Raw genomic sequence first — 18,623 nt, 5'->3', positions numbered from 1 at the left:
ATCTTTTTGGTGGTTGAGGATCAGTCAGAACGTGGGGGATTCATCCTGTTCCACTCTTGCTGCTTCTGCCTCCCTAATACCTGGTGAGTCCACATCTAAGGCAAATGCTTTTAATAGGATCAGTTTGGAAAGCCGCTTGAGAGGCCAGGGATCTCATACACAGTTCCCAGATCTATGGTGTCAATGAAAAGAAGAGAAGCTGAAAATTTTTACCTGGTACTCCAGGGCAGCCGGCTTCTCCCGCGTCCCCTTTGCTTCCAGGAGGCCCAGGGGACCCTGGGAGTCCATCCTCACCCCTCCTGCCATCCGGCCCAGACTCTCCTTTGCACCCTGCATGAGAGTTCACGACGGCATTGGTGAGAACAGCAGGACACGGGCTAGCCCTTCCGGCCCGGGGCTCGCCCTTCGGACTACACTGCATTCGCTCACGTCGTCTTCCCAGATACATGGAGTTGGGATTGTACTATGTCGGCTTGGTGGTGGGGTCATTAGGCTCTGAGAGATCAAGCCATTTGCTTAAGTAATAAGCCAGTCATGGACAGAGCCAGGGTTTGGAGCCAGACCAGGGAGATGTTGGAAGAGAGGTCTTCACGTTTCTTCATATTCTTGTATGTTTAATTTTTTTTATAGCGAACATATCTGATGTCTATAATTCAATATTAGCCTTATTAATGATTTTTTTAAGAAAGCTGAGTGGAGGAATAAGTAAAACTTAATAGGATTCATTGGGAGTCAAGTTACATTTGGAGCAAGGTAAGAGCAGCAGTTTTTTAAAATAATAATTGAGGGTTCACAAGGTGGGAGGTACCAGCCTTTACGTGGATTAGCCAATTTGGTCTTCTCAACAGCCACATGACCAGGCGCTCTCGTATGTCAGCCTGCCAGTGGGGAGACTGAGGGTCAGGAAGGTGACAGAGCTGGTCCTGCGTGTTGAGGAACCGCGCCCAGGCAGGCTTCATGACAAGCTGCGGAGCTCAGGTGCGCCCCCTGGAGGACGTAAACTGGGGGCCTGGCAGCAGTCACAGGGATACTCGAGGGGTTCAATGTTTGGTTCCTTATGTCCGAGGCATCAAATCATTAGCCACAATCTCCTCTCATGAGTAGCAGACAGGGTCCTTGACTGTGGAGGAGTGTTTTGCCATTAGCCTGAATTCCCTGCATTACTAGCCCCCCAGGGGTTCTGGTTTCTACCTGTTCTTCGCTCTCCCTTTCCCGCTCTCTCTGTTCTATCTTTCTCTCTGCCACGAATTAGCCTAAAACGAACCATGAAGTCAGAGAGGGCTCACGTTTTCACTCTTGGACTTGTTCTTCAAGGGAGTGGGGAGCTACCTGAGGGTTGAGAGCGGGGGACTGGATGCTCGGGTGATCAGCTGGATGTCCCACTCGGTTTCCTGTCTCCCACAGAACCCCCTCTTACAGCCATTTGAAATGCATGCCCCTCCAAACCTCAGTGCTTTTGAAATCCTGTTCTAATATTTCCTGCTTGAGAGTGTCCCATGCAAACCTCCTCTGTCCCCACCACCAGCCAGTCCGTCCCCTCCACATCCCATGCTGGTATCCCCAGTATGCCTGGCTTTTGGGGTACTGTCATTTCTCTTTCCGCTTCCTTGGGTTTTAAACAAATTCTCTTGGACTGTCATGCAGTTCCTGGACTGCATTCTGTCCATGATCATCATTCAGGAGGTGAGAAAGGAAACCTCTCCCTCTCCCCATCTGGGTGAGAGATGCCCTCTCCTTTCCAGTAACTGGGCAGAAACCTCTTTCCGGGTGGGGCTGCTGTGCGCTGGCTGGCATATTCCGTGCTACCAGCTTCAAAGGGAACGTCAGTTACTTCGGAAGGAACGCAGGGCCCTGATGGTGAGCTCAGAGCATTCTTTTATCTCTCCCACCCCACGAGATGATTGCAACATGGGGCCACTGTGCTATTCTGGAAAGGGCTGCCCAAGTGTTGACAAGCCAACAAATGGTCTGATCATTGAAAAGGCCACAGGCATCTTCCTGAAATATCAACGTGCGGCAGGATCACTGTCGATCTGGAGAAAGAGCTCCCCCACAAGATGTTGCGATATAGGCTTTGTTCCCTTTGGAGAAATTGTCAGGCAATTTCCAGAGATAGGAAGGAAGGCCTTTTTAACCGAGTTGTGTGCCTACGTCTTTCCCTATGTGGACTTGTTCTCCACTTGGAACTTGTTTCAAGGACTAGAGCTACATCTAAAAGCCCTCCAGTGTTTGATGGATTACCTCCTCGGAGAGCGTCACATGTTGACTTGAAGATTAAACACACTCTAACAGGATGTGGGGATGTCCATTAGGCGGTAACAGTTCAAACCGATATGGAAACCACCTTTGTGTTCATCCCAGGAAGCCCCAGCCTTTGAGGGCCCCCCGGGGAAGGAAAAGTTATAGATCAAAGAGACGTGCGAGCAGAAAAACTGGAGGCCTTCCATGGTGGAGGACTCTTAACAGAAACAAATTATATTTAGTGTGGCTGTTACCCGCTCACACTGGGCAGCAAAGAGCCAGAACTTTGTTTTTTTCTGTATAGATCTCGGCTACAGCACCAGGTTACAAAATCAGCTTCGCAATGAAAGAGGTTCGGAAGGGAAAACAGGAAGAAGCCAACAACGTCATTTGAAGTGGAGGTGGTCCTTCCCAGTGGCAGCTGATCCTTCGCAACCGACCTCGGGGGCAGCACATACGACCCCCAACACCGAGCTGAAAGAATCACCTTCAGGAGAGGACAGATGACGAGCCACATGCCCTGAAGATGACCCAAGTCAGCCAGGGTTCAGCCGCTTTGGACCCTCAGGATAGACTTACTGCTTTTCAGCAACTGGACAGTGTGGCCAATGTATCCAGGGTGGCCAGCAGAAACAGGCAGGGGAAGGGGGCCAAGGAATATACTGCAGGCAAAGAGGGTCCTTTACAGCAAGAGCTGGAGGCCCATGTCAGAGAAGAGGGAGCCAAAAGGGAACACTGGCATGGGAGTGGGTGCTTGGGGGGAGGGCAGAAAGGAGCTCCAGGGAAGCTGAGCCATGGAGCAGCGCAGCACCGCTGTGAGACCAATGGGTGGCACCTCACGGGAAGGGCTGTGCAATTGTCTTTTTTTTTTTAACATAACTGTCACATTTTGTGGCGCAGCGGTGACCTCAGGTGCCCCCACTGCAGCAGGCAGGGTCAGTGACATCAGTAAGGAGAGGGCACAGGAAGCCAGAGAAGACCTTCTGAGGCCACCTGCAACCAGATAAGCTCATCCGACCCCAAGTTGGGCAGAACGAGAGATGACTCACAGGTGATCAGTCGCAGCTGGGACCATGTAGCGTCGCCTGTCAGCGCTCTTTCAGAAACCCACAGTCTATGGACAGAGAATCCTGAATGTGCCCAAGATAACTATTTGCCCTTTTGTTTTTTTCTTCTCAGTCACTTCCTTTGGTTCTTTTCCAAAGTCACCGCAATGGGTGAGCCCAACCGCCCAACTGGTCTCAACTGGTATTGGGGGCAGCAGCGGGTCATCTGGGGAGCTTTTCCAAAACACTGATCCTCGGGGTCTGCCTCCTTCTGCATCCCATTGGTCTGGGAGGAGGCATCGCTCTCGTTTCCAGCCCCTCCATAGCGAGGACTGAGTCCCTAGGGATGGCGTCGCTCTTAGCTGACTCTTTTAAGGACAGCACTCATATAATATGGTTAGGGTTTCTCAAACTTGAATATACATATAAATATTCTGGGATCTTGTTAAAATGCAGATTTTAACTTGGTAGGTCTGTGCCTGAGTGGCTACTGGTCCTTGGACCACACTTTGAGTAGCAAGGATGCAGCTGACCTACCCGACCTGTGCCCCCGCCATCTCCCTGTTGGAAAGTCTGGTTCCTCAAAGCCCCGTCTCTCCTTATAGGCTCTGTTCAAAGGCCAGCTCTTGCCTCGGTCTCAGCAGTCCTGCAGCCCTCCACACTAAAGTTCACCTCTCCGGTCCCATTGTCCTCAGGCCTTTGCCAGAAACTCCTCGAAAACACAGACTATGAACTCCCATTATTTAGAGTTACTTATGTTCGGCTAGCTATTTCTGCCATGAGGTTGTGAGGCACTGGAGGGGGAAAAACACATCTTACTCATGTTTGTATTGCCCACAACACCTAGTACCATACTTTCTAAAGAGCACAGAGGATCTGGAAGTATTTACTGAAATAAATTTGCAGAACCCCAGTACTGGCCATATCGTCTACTTGAAAGTAGATTTTTTTAAAGGGGTGTGTATATATGTGTGTGGGGGGGGGGGGTCCCAGCCCTCAGTTGCAACTGTATACATAACAAGGGGGTTGGTTTGAAAAGTAGGTTGAGTGGCTTCCTTTCCAACTGGGGCCCCGGCAGAATGGCTCCCGCGAAGAAGGGTGGCGAGAAGAAGAAGGGCCGTTCTGCCATCAACAAGGCAGTGACCAGAGAATACACCATCAACATTCACAAGCACATCCATGGAGTGGGTTTCAGGAAGCGTGCCCCTCGGGCACTCAAAGAGATCCAGAAATTTGTCATGAAGGAGATGGGAGCTCCAGATGAGCGCATTGACACCAGGCTCAACAAAGCTGTCTGGGCCAAAGGAATAAGGAATGTTCCATACCGTATCCCTATGTGGTTGTCCAGAAAACATAACGAGGAGGAAGATTCACCAAACAAGCTCTACACACTGGTTACCTATGTACCTGTCTCCACTTTCAAAAATCTACAGACAGTTAATGTGGATGAGAACTAATCGCTGATTGTCAAATAAAGGTATAAAACCACAAAAAAAAAAAAAAAAGTAGGTTGAGTGATGAGTGATTCTGACGGACGCAGAGCTTGATCCATGCAGTGAGTGACAAAGACCTATGCTCACTTCCCAGTGTCCCCCACGCTGTTAATGGAAGTTGCTCCAAGTGACACCCAATTAACTTAGTGCGTAAACACAGATGCAGTGCAGCAAACACAAACAAACCAAAACCACTACCACTATGAGGGAGGCTCCAGGTTCTGGACGCTACCCAACAACTTCTCAGACGCCAACAGAGGGGATATCTTTTGGGCCCTTAGCTATTTGGCTTTGGATAACACACACACACACACACACACACACACACACACACACACACAAACAGGTGATGCAAAACTCAAGTTCTATTTCCAATTCCTTTGTCCCCGAACCAGAAAGAGCCAAGGCCACACCTGGGCAGTGGGAAGCCAGGAGAGAGAATGGCCTCCTGCCTCCTCGGGTAATTTGCACACAGGCTATCTAGAATCCCGGGCACTGCCAATTGGTCTGAAGAGATCAGTGACCTTGAGCTGCCAGCCTGGACTCCCTAATTTCTTTGTCAGTGACCAGTGTGATGGGGATCTGTGAAGAGAAAATAAAGCATCTGGAAGATAGTTTTTAAAGGAATGGTTTGGTCGGAGTGCTTAAATAAGGATCCTGCTACCCTGACAATGAGCAATGAGCAAATCAATTAAATGAACACTCCGGTCATGACCATAATTTAGAACGACCCTTCCCCTTTCTCTGTCCTTCCTCCAAGCGAGACACTTCCTTCCCCCCTTCTCCTAGGCTGTTTCTGCTCCACTGAGTCTCAATTCAAGTGTTTGTAATTCAAAATCAAGTCAACAGCTATTAATGACTATTAATAAAGCATCTACTCTGTCGTACAAGAGGCTTCAAAACCTTATGCCCCAAAGCTGCCCACGTAGGAGAGATTCAAGCAGGAGTTCAACATAAAAATAGTAGGCTTGTGCTGATCCAGTGAGGACATGAGCAAACCTTGGAAGAAATGTAGAAAAATGTGTAAGAGGAAGGAGATTACATTGCTTCCTACTCACGAGGTGTTTAGGCTCCATGCTAAAAACTACATAGCAAGACACCTAGATTTTCCTTCCAACAGCATCTGATGCAGATAAATGAACAACCAGTGTGAGCCTCATACCTGGTCCTGGAGGCCCTCTTGCTCCAGGGACCCCCATGGCTCCTTCTGGTCCTCTTGGGCCTGGTACCCCGGGAAGTCCAGGGATTCGGGGGCAGGACTCCACATCGGCAGGTGGCCCTGGTTCACCTGAAATTGCAATCACCACTTGTGTGACAGATTCCAACCTTACAAACAAGCTCCTTCTGTCCCCTCCAGAGTGTTCAATAGCCCAAAATAAGCTCCATGAAAACGGGACTTCTGTTCACTGGGGGGCGCGTGAGAAACTTCCAGAAAGCACTGTGTTAAATACACGACTGAGTGAGTGAGTGAGTGAGTGAGTGAATGGGATCTCAGAGGAAGCCAAACAAGAACAGAATAGTGAAGGCTGGTTGGGGCAGCAATAGTTTGGTGACCTTCACTGGATTTCCGATCTTTGGGCGCCGGTCACAGGTAGCAGTGGGAGAGCTCCCCGGATGACTCCAGTGTCAGCCAGGGCTCCCTCACTGTTCAGCGCTAAGAAGCTCTAGTTCTGACTTAAGCGCATCACAATCATCTGGCCGGCTGGTCAGAGCCCAGAGTTTCTGAGCACATAGGTCTGGGCTAGTGTAACATGTTCCCGGGTGAGGCTAACGGTGCTGATCTGCAGATCTTATTGGAGAATCACTGCTCTAAAGATTTGCGTGTTTTTCCTTCTTGGTTATGTTCACATCTTTAAGATATTTTTTCCTAAAGCTTCATTCAGTCACCCTGCAAATACTCCACAAGGGAAAAGAAATCATAATAACACTAACCAATAATGATAACAGCTAACACTTCTTGAATGCCTTATCATGTGCGAGGTCCCGTGCTAAGTGCTTTACAATGAAAGGCTCCCAACAAGCCTGTGTGTGTATGCGCCGCTATTATTAGAGTATTACAGGTAAGAAAACCCAGGCTCAGTTAAATAAGTGACATATCTAAGGTCACACAGCTAACACATGGCAGAGTCTAGATTAAATCAAAGATGGCCTGGGTCTAAACCTGTAGCCGTAACCAGGACACCATAAGGCCTACAGAACTCTTCACATCTGCATGATGAATTCCAAGAAATACAACACATTTTAAAAACACACTGCTTATCAGTTATGGTTTTGTTAAAATTCATGCAAATGTGCAAAATAAGTGTAAGAACAGCAGTGATTCGCAGCAAGAAAACTGTAGAAAATCTGGCCATAGTGACAACACAGGTGACCCAGTAGTTAGTATGTCTGTGCAAAACAGACTCGAACCCAGGGCACCCGTGTGGCTCAGTTGGTTGAGCGTCCGGCTCTTGATTTCAGCTCAGGTCATGATTTCAGGGTCCTGAGATCGAGTGCCGCATCTGGCTCCGTGCTCAGTGCGGAGCCTGCCTGAGGATTCTCTCTCTCTCTCTCCCTCTCCTTCTGCCCCTCCTCCAGCTCATGCTCTCTCTCTTGCTCTCAAATAAATAAATAAATCTTTAAAAAAAAAACAGACTTGAACCCTTGTCAGCTGTTTGGAATTTAATCTCTTATAAAATATTGTATAAAACCACATGTGCATTTTTACAGTACACACAGTTTAACGTAAAATGTGGCTTTTCCACTCTCGGTGACTTGAGGGAGATGCATATGAATATTTCCTATTTTCCCTGAATCACCTTGTGGATTCTGGTGGAGTGAAGGAAGCAGGTAAGGGAACGGGGGGTGGGGGGGTGGGGGGAGGGTAGGCATTTGGCTGGTGCTTCATAGTTAGGATTCTAATGTTATCTTCAAATGAGTTTATACATGCAAACACAGAGAGACACTAAAAGGACGGAAGTGGAAACATTAAATATGAAACTGTAATTTTTATTTTTATTTTTTAAAAGATTTTATTTATTTATTTGGCAGAGAGAGAGCGTACGCACGAGCAGGGGGAGTGGCAGGCAGAGGGAGAAGCAGGCTCCCCACCCAGCAAAGAGCCTGATGCGGGACTCCATCCCAGGACCCCAGGATCATGACCTGAGCCGAAGGCAGACACTTACCCAACTGAGCCACCCAGGCATCCTGCAACTGTAATTTTTAAATAGAAACATTTAAAAGAGTAGGATTCTTTTTAAATTCTGATTTTGCTTTTCTTTACTTTTTAATAAACCAGAAGCTGAATGAAAGGGGCCAAAGTGTCTCTTGTGTAAGGACCCTGCATTCAGGGCAAATTTTCATTAGGGTTAATAAAAGAGATGCCTGGAAAGAACAAAAATGTGTACACTCACTGAGTTTCTTTTTTTCTTTTAAGAAACTCTTTTTAGTCTCTTTGGAAACCCCAGACATGAAATAATATGTTGTTTCTGCATTGTGGTGAACACTTAGTTGAAAAGAATAACAGCATTTTCCTTGTAACACGCAAAGAAATTTGTTCCTTGGAAATGGACTTCGATGTTATGGGAAAACCTTGTCACAGCCCCTTACTGGGTGTGAAGGACCCATCTTTTCAGGTTGTTGATACTACTTATCTTAGGGATGTTCTATGTATTTATATTGTAGAATTTATAAAAGAAACTTATATGGGTATGTGCTGGAGCATTTGACAGAGAAAGCACTCACACTCTGCACCTGAATTGAAATTATGTAAGCCGAGCGTCTACTCTGCCCTGACAACCTATAATGAGACTCAGCTTTAGAATGCTCTAATATGTGGTTACCATATCTGTAATGAGGAAGCGAGGGCACTGACGCCTCATATAATTACAGCATCCCATCTATGAAAATGTAACGAAGTGTAACTCACAAGTACAGTGAAAAAGGCCAGTATAGAAATAAGTAGAAGCCAGATGTAGAGGAAATTACTGATTTTGTAACAGCACTTACCTCTGGGACCTGGAGCGATCCAAAGTCAAAAATTGAAGCCACGCAACGATTTTCATATGGTGGAAAGAGATTTTGAATTTGTCATTTAGGACAAAAGTGACATGGGTTATTTGAGAATATACATAATAACCTGAGGATGGCATCAATGATGAGCAAAATGACAGCATCTTATTTACATAACTAAGTCCACATCAATGTTACTGACAAGAACAGCTCTGATTTAATAATAGAGCTTTCACATCTAGAAAAATGTGAAATGAAGCTCTCTTGTACAATATAAAATGAATTGATTTCTTATAGCAAATATACCCCAATTTTACATATATAGAAATTCCGTTCTATAGGCAGGCTTCTGAAAATTTTGTATTATTTAGCCAAGGTTTATAGGTTATGCACAGAAAGGAAATATGAGATGAATCCAAGTATAAGCTATTTGTCATGTTGTTCTGTGATCCATCGTAAAGCGGTACAATTTATTTATTCTTTGGACTAAAGCACTAATTTAGGAGATTGCAAAATATTCCGAACTGACATCACATTACCGTAATATTGGTTTAGGATCTCAAAAGATATTATTTCTGCCAGTCTCAAACACGCATGTCTGTTTGCCCTCCCAAATTTTCCTTGGCCTATTTTGATCCTATGTTGAAAACATGCTGTCGACTGAGCTTAAATTGAATAGCCTTTTTGTCTTTGTAGGAACTAATGTGTTTTACAAAAAAAGTTAAATAAAACATCTAGGAAAATCAGTGGGAATTCAGGGAGAGAAATGAATATGGTCCTCACATACAGTAATCAAATCAGCCTTTGCCTCTTGTGTGAGGGAAACACAGATTTATTTAACTTAGAAATGTTTCTGTAAAGTCAGCTCCTAATTTGCAAACTTACTCATTCTAATAATAAATATTAGTTTACCAAACATAAGATTGTGTAGTGAGGCCTGAAATAAATACAGCTTAACTCTTAGAAATTGCAGGCAATTTTGAGAATAAATTACTTGCTTCAAGTCGACCCTCACAGTAAATATTGAAACAAAAGGCTGTCTGTAGGCTGCTGGGTGAGATCATTAGGCATTAGGAGCTTACCTGGAAGACCGGGTTGCCCTTGTCTGCCTGGAATGCCAGGTAAACCCTTCTCCCCGGGGAGCCCAGGAAGTCCTTGTGGCCCCTGCAGCCCTGGGAATCCTATTGGTCCTAAAAGGAACATAAAGACAGGGGCACTGGAATGGAGCAATATCAAGACAATGACAGTCAGGTGGACTGAACTCAGAGATTCACCCCAACAAAATTCAGGGCAAAGTCAGCCTTAGAATCCAGATGAGCCTCTCACTTTTTCTGTAAAGCTAAGAGCTGCCTCTGTCTGAAGGAAAAACAAGAGTCCGTCAAAAAGAGTAAGGAAAATGGTTTCATGATCAAGACAGGACTAAAATAGAATGAAAAGCCCTGTCATCCTGAACTTTCTCTGGAGACAGAGGACTGGGAGTGAAGGGAAAATAGGGGATGGGCTTGGCCACGTGGGACGATGTGCCTCCTGGCCCTGAGCTCCTGCCTCTCTTCCTCACAATCTCCTGTTTCAGCCCCGCCAGCCACTCAGTGCCTCATGTGTGAGGTTCCTTCTCTTCTTCTATGCCTACTAAGCCTCACTTCCTCGGGGAAACCCTCTCTGGGGCCCCAACCCAACTCCATTTGCTCTTGATATGCTGTCATAGAAGAGTGTCCCTTACTCGGAGCACCTGCCTCAGTTTATATTGACGGATCCTTTAGTGTGAATGTCTGTCTTCCCCAATGAAACTCTACACTAAGTATGAGTGGGGACTGTTTAAACCTGCTCACTGTTAAATTCCTGTAGGTACCTAATAAATGTTTGTGGACTAGATCAAATATTTCCCACTGTTTAAGTCTGAAAAGGTAAAATGAAGAAAATCCCTCCTCCTTCCCACAGTTAAACACTCTTTGGACCATGCGCCCACAGGAATGGGAGTTAAGAAGCATGCTTAGTGGTTTCATCAATATTTCTAAGTCGTTGTATATCCTTTTGTTGGTAGCTGTTACTTATACTGCATAACATTTTCCCAATCCTGAAGAATATTTCCAGGTGGAGGTTCATTCTCTAGAATAGCAACTGGGAAGGAGTGTCTATTTGGGAAAGGAACAAGGTTATATAGCTAGCCTCTTCCTTCCCTTTGGTGACCAGCATGCTTGCCTGTTTATCCAATTCTGGGGTTCAATAATTGGAAGCCCACATACCTGCAGGTATAAGCCACATTCTCTAAAATTGATTTTATTGCTAATAAAGTTGAAGAGGGTTGTTGTGTACTGTTGTGCAGGTTGTGCACTGCACCATCACAGGGATGCCATTTGCACTGTCGTCATGGCAGCCTTGTGGTAATTTTGATCTTCATTTTGCCCTAATCTTTTGCTTTATTTCACATTCGGTTCAGAAGTCAGGCAGAGTGCCAGTTATTGGGCTGACTTTGACAGTTGCTTCTCTATCCAGCTTCCTTATCTATGACATAAGGAACAAAATGATAACCATTATTGGTCCCTTTTCAACAAAAAAGTTCTATGAACTGAATAATTCTCTGAAACCTGGTGACCAAAAGCTAACATCCCCAAATATTAGCAGTTAGGTAAAAGTGAATTAAAAAATATTTTGGCTTTAAAAATTGGGGGAATCCAATAATGGAGACTCTCTCATGAAAATAAGAGAGCAAGGTCAGCAGTCTAAAATCGAACTGTCCACTACAGAAGCCACGAACAGCAATGTGGCTACTCAACACTTGGAATCAGCGCGTCCAAACTGGGGTGTCCTGTACGCTGAGACACGAACCAGACTTCAAAGCTGGGGAGGAGGAGTGTCTTAGCTGGGAGAGGGACTAGGTCGTACCAACAGCCCTGGTCGTTGCACTTATAATTTATATCAATGATGATATGATAACGCAGTAATATTTGAATATATTCTGTTAAAGGAAATATGAAAGTTCATGTCACTTATTTCTTTTTACTTTTTCAAATGGGGCTACCATGCCTTTTCATTACATGCATAGTTTGTGTTCTATTTCTGCTGTTAGTTCTGGTCTAGAAGATTATCAAGTATGTTATTAGGGGCTGAAGATGAACTTGTGTTTCTTCTTTTCACTCGTCCAACTGTTCCCCAAACTTGAGGACTCTTTGGGAAATTCAGGGCACTTAAGAAATGCAGTGACTACATCCATAGGAAATGAAGTTACCTCCCAGGGGTGCAGAAACCCAGACCCTGAAGGGCAAGATAACAAAAGTCTTCAGGCACTACTTAAGGAACAATGTGCATTCCTACCTTTCTGGCCATCTTTTCCATCACATCCTGGGAAGCCTTTGTGTCCTGGAGGGCCGGGTGGGCCCGGGGGACCAGGAGGCCCCGGCAGACCACAGTCTCCTGGTTCCCCTTTCAGAAGGTCGACACTCCCAGGGGGGCCTGGGGGCCCGGGCACTCCTGACCACAGGGAGGAGGCAAAAAACTTCTTTCAGTCAAAGACAAATGTGACTGCGGGCTACCTGAGAGCTCCTTAAGAAAAGTAACTGAATGCAAGCAAGAGATGGAGGGAATCAGAAGAATAAAAAAGTCAACAATATCAGAAGCGAAACAGGGATTGTCTCACGGAGCCCCCAAGCTGGAAGACGGTGTAAATGGTGTTAGTAACTGTTAGACAAATGAGCCTACAGAAAGCCTTCCTTCCCTTCCAAGCCAGCCCTTTTGGAAGCAGGGGTTTATGGCTTTTCTTTGCATTGTCATCCCCCTGCTTTAATATGATAGGTAGAAGGATGGATGGATGGGCGAACAGACACATAGATGACAGGCTTTTGAGAAAAATCTGGCTGATGGAAAAGGAATATTCACTCAATTAAATATTTAATCCTCTTTGAAAACAGGGGTCTACACCCAGGAAGTGAGTCCAAACTCTACTCCTACTTAGCTTCTACACTGCCTAGGGTATTTTTGAGCATTTTAATTTTTCCCAGCGTCAAATAGAATCCCATAATCTTTTAGCCCACCCTGACCAAAATCCTAAAGCTGTAAAGGCAGGGGGTTGGGTCTGTCTGAAGGAGCGCTAGGAGCTATTAGCAACATGATTGTCTGCCCTTTGCAAAAGCCCCAGCCCCAGCCGGCTCCGGTCAGACCCCACTCTGGGAAATACTGCCTTGCTGGACTTCGTCCCTGCCAAGTGCCGAGAGGAACGACATGTACTGGGAGCCGCACTTGAAGAGACTCTGCTTCTGTGTGTGCCAGGCCTGGGCACAGTCACACTGGCCGGGGGAGTGGTGGTTCTCATGGCTGGTGCCAGAGACCACCGGGCAGCGTGAGATTCCCTCCGGCCGGAGGCTTCTGCACCCTCGTGCTCAGCACCATGCTGGCCCCGGCGCCTGGAGAGCCCCGCTGACGGTCAGAGCGCGTCCCCAGAGAGCCCCGGCCCAGGCTGGGCCTGACAGCCCCGCAGCGCCCACACTCCCCGCCTTCCCCATCCGCCCGCCTGGCGGGGCTGCTAAGGGGCTTCAGCTCTGCCATTCTCCGGTCTGACGTCCCTCCGGAGCTGGCGGCATCTAAGGAAGGGAGGGTCACCATCCTTTGCCAGGATTTTCTCATACCTCTTGGACCGTCGGGGCCAGGAGGTCCCTGATCTCCGGGGGGACCTGGGTCAGGAATGTCCCCTTTAGGAGCTCTTCCTGTGGCACCTGCAGGACCAGGGGATCCAGGTCTCCCTGGGGAGGGACGTGTTCAGATGTCAGCCTCCTCACGTTTGGAAGGTTCTGATTTAGTTATTAAGAGGGGCAAAGCATGCTGCGTCTTACCTGGGGGGCCGGGGGGACCTCTTCCTCCAGAAAGGCCTGGGGGAGAAATTCCCGGGCTCCCAGGGTCTCCCGTCTCCCCTTTCAGCCCGGGTACGCCCACTGGACCAGGTGGGCCCACGTCGTGCAAACCTTGGCGAGGGAAACAGCATTAGTACTGCGTCTTCTCCCTGTTTGTCCCTGTTGTGGCTCCTGGAAAAGAACTGCTTCCAGACGGGGTGACAGGGACCCAGCGGGTTGTGCTGAGACCGACCACCTGCTGCAGTGGTGGCCCCAAGGCTGAAAACTCTCCCTGGGTCGGCCGTTACGTACCCTCTTACGCCCCACCACACCGCAGGTCAGCCGCAGGTCAGCCATGGGCTTATTTTATGGTTATTTCCCCGGTTAAAACAAAACCAAAAAAACAACAGCGTATCAACGTTCCAACCTCTACCCCAGAGTGAAACCAAATGAGATCCAGCCATAAGGAATTATGAATACACTGGTTTGAAATTTAAAGTGGAAACTGGCATGTAAATAACCATTGCGGAGTTTCACACTGAAACGGGAGAACATCACTGGTTTCTTGGGGGAGGCACACATTTTATCAGGCTCTGTGGAGGAGCCTCTAAAATGAATCCAATGTGATCTAAATTAATTCTTGGCCTTCCACACTGTAGCAAGATTCTGTCTCTCTCCAGCAATTGCATCAAACCCCGTGGTGCGACAATCCAACCCTCTGCCCAAACACCCTCAAACCTCCATGTCTGAGTCCATCTGCCCTGTCTGGTTGTGGGCTGTTTTTCTGAGACACTTAAGCAACAAACGAGCACTATATTAAGATACCAGAACAAGCTCCAATGCAGTTGTTGATGATTAGCCTGTTTGGGATAGCAAAGATAACAGCGACTCGTTCAGGTCATTTGTTTAAGCAGCAGCCCATTGGGGGCGCAAAAAGTACTCATTAGACCCACGTGGTCGTACTTGCCATCACTACACTGAATACCAAAAAGATAAAACCTCCCAACTATCTGTTATTTGTAACATTTAAAATTCGAGTTCCACCTATGCAATTATTCAGAATATTTTTAGCAGAGAGATAATCCCAAGCAACATCAACAGAAGTCACTGGTAACCATCTATTCCTTCTTAAATTGGGTTTTCTCAGGGGTCCTTTTTAGAGAAGTCGTCTTCAGTACTAAGAACAGTCCAATACTGTGTCTCTCAGGTAAGCCAATTTCTTAGTTCGGCACCCCAAATCCTGTGTAGTGAAGGAATACCACCAGCATCTGAGGCTGCTGACTGCAGTTCAATCTTTTGCAAAGGATTTTCTCTTACCTGAAGTGCCTTTGGCTCCTTTCTGACCCTTTAAGCCATGCAAGCCGTTCAGACCGGGTGACCCGGAGGGACCTGAAACACATCACAGGCCTGTGACCCACCAGGGAAGATCCAGTGTTGAAGTTCACCGGCCATTGGGCCCAGGCACGCCCAGGGGACGACTCGCTGATGGCCACCGACAGATTGTCCAGGCGGGAGCCATGAGGTCGCACTGTCTAGATGTCATTATCAAGGCTAAATCCGTGCCAGTGGTTATTACTTAACACATTCATTTGATGGACATTTTCTGCAAGACAGCTTAACACATTTCTTTGGTTTTACCATACTTCTCTTGGTTTATGACCATCTCTCTCTCTATCCAGATACAGTCTAGAATTACTGAATCTTGGTGTAGGAAGGGACCTTCGGTTCTAGGACAATGAACTCATCCTAGACGAGAGAAAAGAGATTGGACTAGAGCAAAACCAGGCCTCCTTCCTCCCAGGCTCAGAACCTGTCCACTCCACCATGGTCTGTAGATACTAATTTCTTCAGGATCTAGTCAGGTAAATGTAGTAAGACAATAAGGACAGGTGGAGTCTGTGACAAACTGGGGAATACATGACCTACCTAACTTTTCTTCAAGTACCGTACTACTCAGAAAGAAGAAGCTTGCAGGGCAACTTTGGTTGGTGCTATTTCTTTGCCACTACTTCTTTCAAAACAAACCACCCTGATATCTCTTTATTGAAACTAAATTTATTTCATAACGATCACTGAAAATTCCTGTCTCTGTAATTAGGTATGATCTCTTTCTGCCAGGCATCAGTGTAGTCCTCCAAGGAGATATCTACCAGCCTGACTTCACGTGAACAGTGAACACCTATCAATCTATAGATTCATAAATATATAAATGTTTAAAGTATCTATAATACATTTATATTATAACATATAGATATATAAGTGTATAGATTTATAGGGAGGGAGTAGAGGAAGGAAACAAGGGACAGACAGAGGGAAGGACAGAGGGAGGAAAGGAAGAAGGCAGACGACTGAGATGTACAGAACATTTCCGGGAGATGAGCCCTCTGCCAGGTGATTCATACATGTCTTGTATCACTGATTTGGGGGAAAGAATCTTCTCCCCAGCCCCTGGTCAAACCTGGTGACCTTCCAAATTCATTGGTGGATCTTTATTGGAGGCTGAGAGCCAGCCAGCCCCTCACTCAGTTTAGGGCCACATTCCTGTCCTTTGCAATCGTAATGCCTTAGCAAACATCAAATGGCCCTCAGCTACCCCATGATACCTACACAGAGCTCCCCCGATGCCCTTCTGCTGGTGCCTGTCCCACACCATGCCACAAGCAAGTCTTTGGGTGACTGGATTACTTGGGTAAATTAATTGAGTGCAAGATAAAGTCTTATTAGTCATCCCATGCCCCCATTTAGCATGTCTCCTGACACACAGTTGGTGTTCAAGACGTGTTGTTGAATGGGTGAGTGGATGCATGAATGAGTGAGTGAGAAAATTTACCACAGGGAGGGCTGGGACGTGGATGGGTGGAGAGAAAGCTGTGGGAGGGAGGGGGTACAGTGTCTATTTGCACGTTACATGGTCTTTGGTAGATTTATGGGAGGAATAAGATTTGATTAAGTTAGAGGCATCCATTTGTGTATAAATAATTTAAGTGCTAATTATTATCTACTCATTAATGCAAGTCCTCTGTGGGCTTCTTATTAAAAGAGAGAACACTAAGCTAGTTCCACTCTATTTATTATCAGTACTTGAAATGGACATTATTCTATTTTTAAACTCAAACTTTAGATTGGTGCAAATGAGCCATATTCTCTCATCCCCACCCAAAAAAAAAAAAATGGGAATGCACCCTTATTTTTCCTAAAGCTCTTATTTCCTAACCACTTTTCACAGTTCTGGCTGAGTTTATTTTTCAATCCTCTTTCCTCTTAATGAGCCAACCTTTCAAGTCTGCACCAAAAGCACACATAGACCTTCTTCATCTGCCAAATCTGGATATTTATTGCAATCTATCTGAAATGATAATAAATTTTTTGAGAACACTTTGCTATTTCAATGTGTTTTGATCTCCAGCTGGAGCCACCAAGATTGATGGCTTGGGGGACTTAGCTGGGGTGGAATGTCTCAGCTTCTGCCAACTCTCCATTGTCCCATCAACGCATCCAGATCCCGGGCTGTCACAGGCCCAGGCCCTCACCATTGTTGAACTGGCCGACCCTTATCTGACCCAATGTTATCTTTCTAAATCGAATGCAGCTACATCTGGGTAGGATTTTAAGGGCAATTTTTCCTTTTTACTGAAAGCTTTTTATCAATCCCATCTCTAAATCAGAAAGTTGTTCATGCATAAAATATATACAGTGCAGATGAGAGGCAATTAGGCTAACAAAGCACATTCCTTGGTAATGAGGATTTTTTATTCACCTCTCTGGCCGTCCTCCTGCTTAACACCCTTCACGTAAGGCTGCACCTCCCTATGCTCATGGGACAGCACGCGCTCCCCCCAGTCAGAGAATCGAAACTCCTGCCCCAGCCCTAAGGGGAATCACAGCCTCCATCCCAGTTAGCCAGCCCACTCAGAGACTGGGTTCTCACTGAGGTTTTCTTTTGTTCTAAAGCCTGAAAATGCTACTCTATCCCCGGTGGCCTTTGTACAGGTTTATACTTTAAATGGGGTGACCATCTCGTCCCTGTGCATGGGGGACTTGCCCAGTTCTGGCATCCTGAGGCACCCTTCCATCCCAGGCAAACCCGGACAGCTGGTCACCCGAACGTGAAAGCCAATGGGAAAGGGACCCACGTAACTACAGGTAATGGTCGAACACAGTTGAAAACATATCAAAACAGATTCTGAAATAAGATATATATGATTTTTGGTTCAGAAACTACATGAGTGCCTACTGAGGAGAGGCACAAGAGCATAAAGACATGGTCTCCTAAGCCCCAGAGCTTCTGTCCCCAAATGTCCTCGGTGACAGCTGCTGACAAGACAATGGAGAGCACGAGAGAAGCAGTCCCTGACCTGACAGAACAAATGGGCAATTACTTCAGGAGCGGTAAGTGCTGTGGGGGCAGGGCTGGAAGGACACTCCTCTCAATGGAGAAGAGGGGAGAACATTCCCATGACTTCCACAGCTGTAACATGCATGGCATTTCTTTCCAGATAAACGACATTTCTAGGTGCCTTTATTTCTGAGGAAACATTTCGCTTGCCACCAGCCAAAACACCCCAATCCACATCGTTATGGTTGTTGCCATGGAGCAGACAGTTGTCTTTAGGTTTTCATTATTCCAATCTCATGAACGCCTAACGAGGAACCGAGTGTCTTCCCTTTGGAGGGCATATGTGCTTGAACTTAATTTAAATCTACAAATCAAGCCCTTTTTAGCATATGTTTAAGTTAGAGTTTAAATCTGACTGAACACAAGCAGGACTCAGAATCCACGTGGCTGTTCCAGCAGAACAAACAACTTTGGAGTTCAACAGCTGGTTTGTTCAAACAAGATAATCAGTCCCCTTGACTTATTTAGAACATACTTCAAATATTTAGTTTCTCAGATCAAAGTGTTTCTGCTGGAGTACAGTTCATTTTTATATCAGCATGATAAACTGCAACAATGGATTTATATTGTGGACGTTTTTGTTTTCAGGAATGTATTTGCGGTTTGGTCGGGTTGGGTTGGGTTTTTAAAGACCGGT

The 18,623-nt window shown here is 46.3% G+C and overlaps 1 protein-coding gene and 1 pseudogene across 1 annotated transcript in view; one reads left to right on the top strand and one right to left on the bottom strand.

Moving 5' to 3' along the window:
- Positions 1–18,623, bottom strand: part of COL4A4 (collagen type IV alpha 4 chain) — a 90,399-nt gene that overhangs the window by 5,720 nt on the left and 66,056 nt on the right. Inside the window, exons 24-30 of the mRNA XM_081815302.1 lie at positions 14,908–14,979; positions 13,594–13,722; positions 13,390–13,503; positions 12,083–12,238; positions 9,838–9,960; positions 5,943–6,062; positions 214–330 (exon numbers count right to left, since the gene is read on the bottom strand). Of these exons, the coding sequence (XP_081671428.1) occupies positions 214–330; positions 5,943–6,062; positions 9,838–9,960; positions 12,083–12,238; positions 13,390–13,503; positions 13,594–13,722; positions 14,908–14,979 (831 nt within the window). The remainder of the gene's footprint in view (positions 1–213; positions 331–5,942; positions 6,063–9,837; positions 9,961–12,082; positions 12,239–13,389; positions 13,504–13,593; positions 13,723–14,907; positions 14,980–18,623) is intronic.
- On the top strand, positions 370–5,091 carry LOC145720449 (large ribosomal subunit protein eL31 pseudogene; annotated as a pseudogene).

Source organism: Leptonychotes weddellii, chromosome 3 (assembly GCF_054177405.1).
Source record: "Leptonychotes weddellii isolate Sample4059 chromosome 3, ASM5417740v2, whole genome shotgun sequence".
NCBI classification, from domain to species: Eukaryota; Metazoa; Chordata; class Mammalia; order Carnivora; family Phocidae; genus Leptonychotes; species Leptonychotes weddellii.
This window is presented reverse-complemented; position numbering and strand designations above follow the sequence as displayed.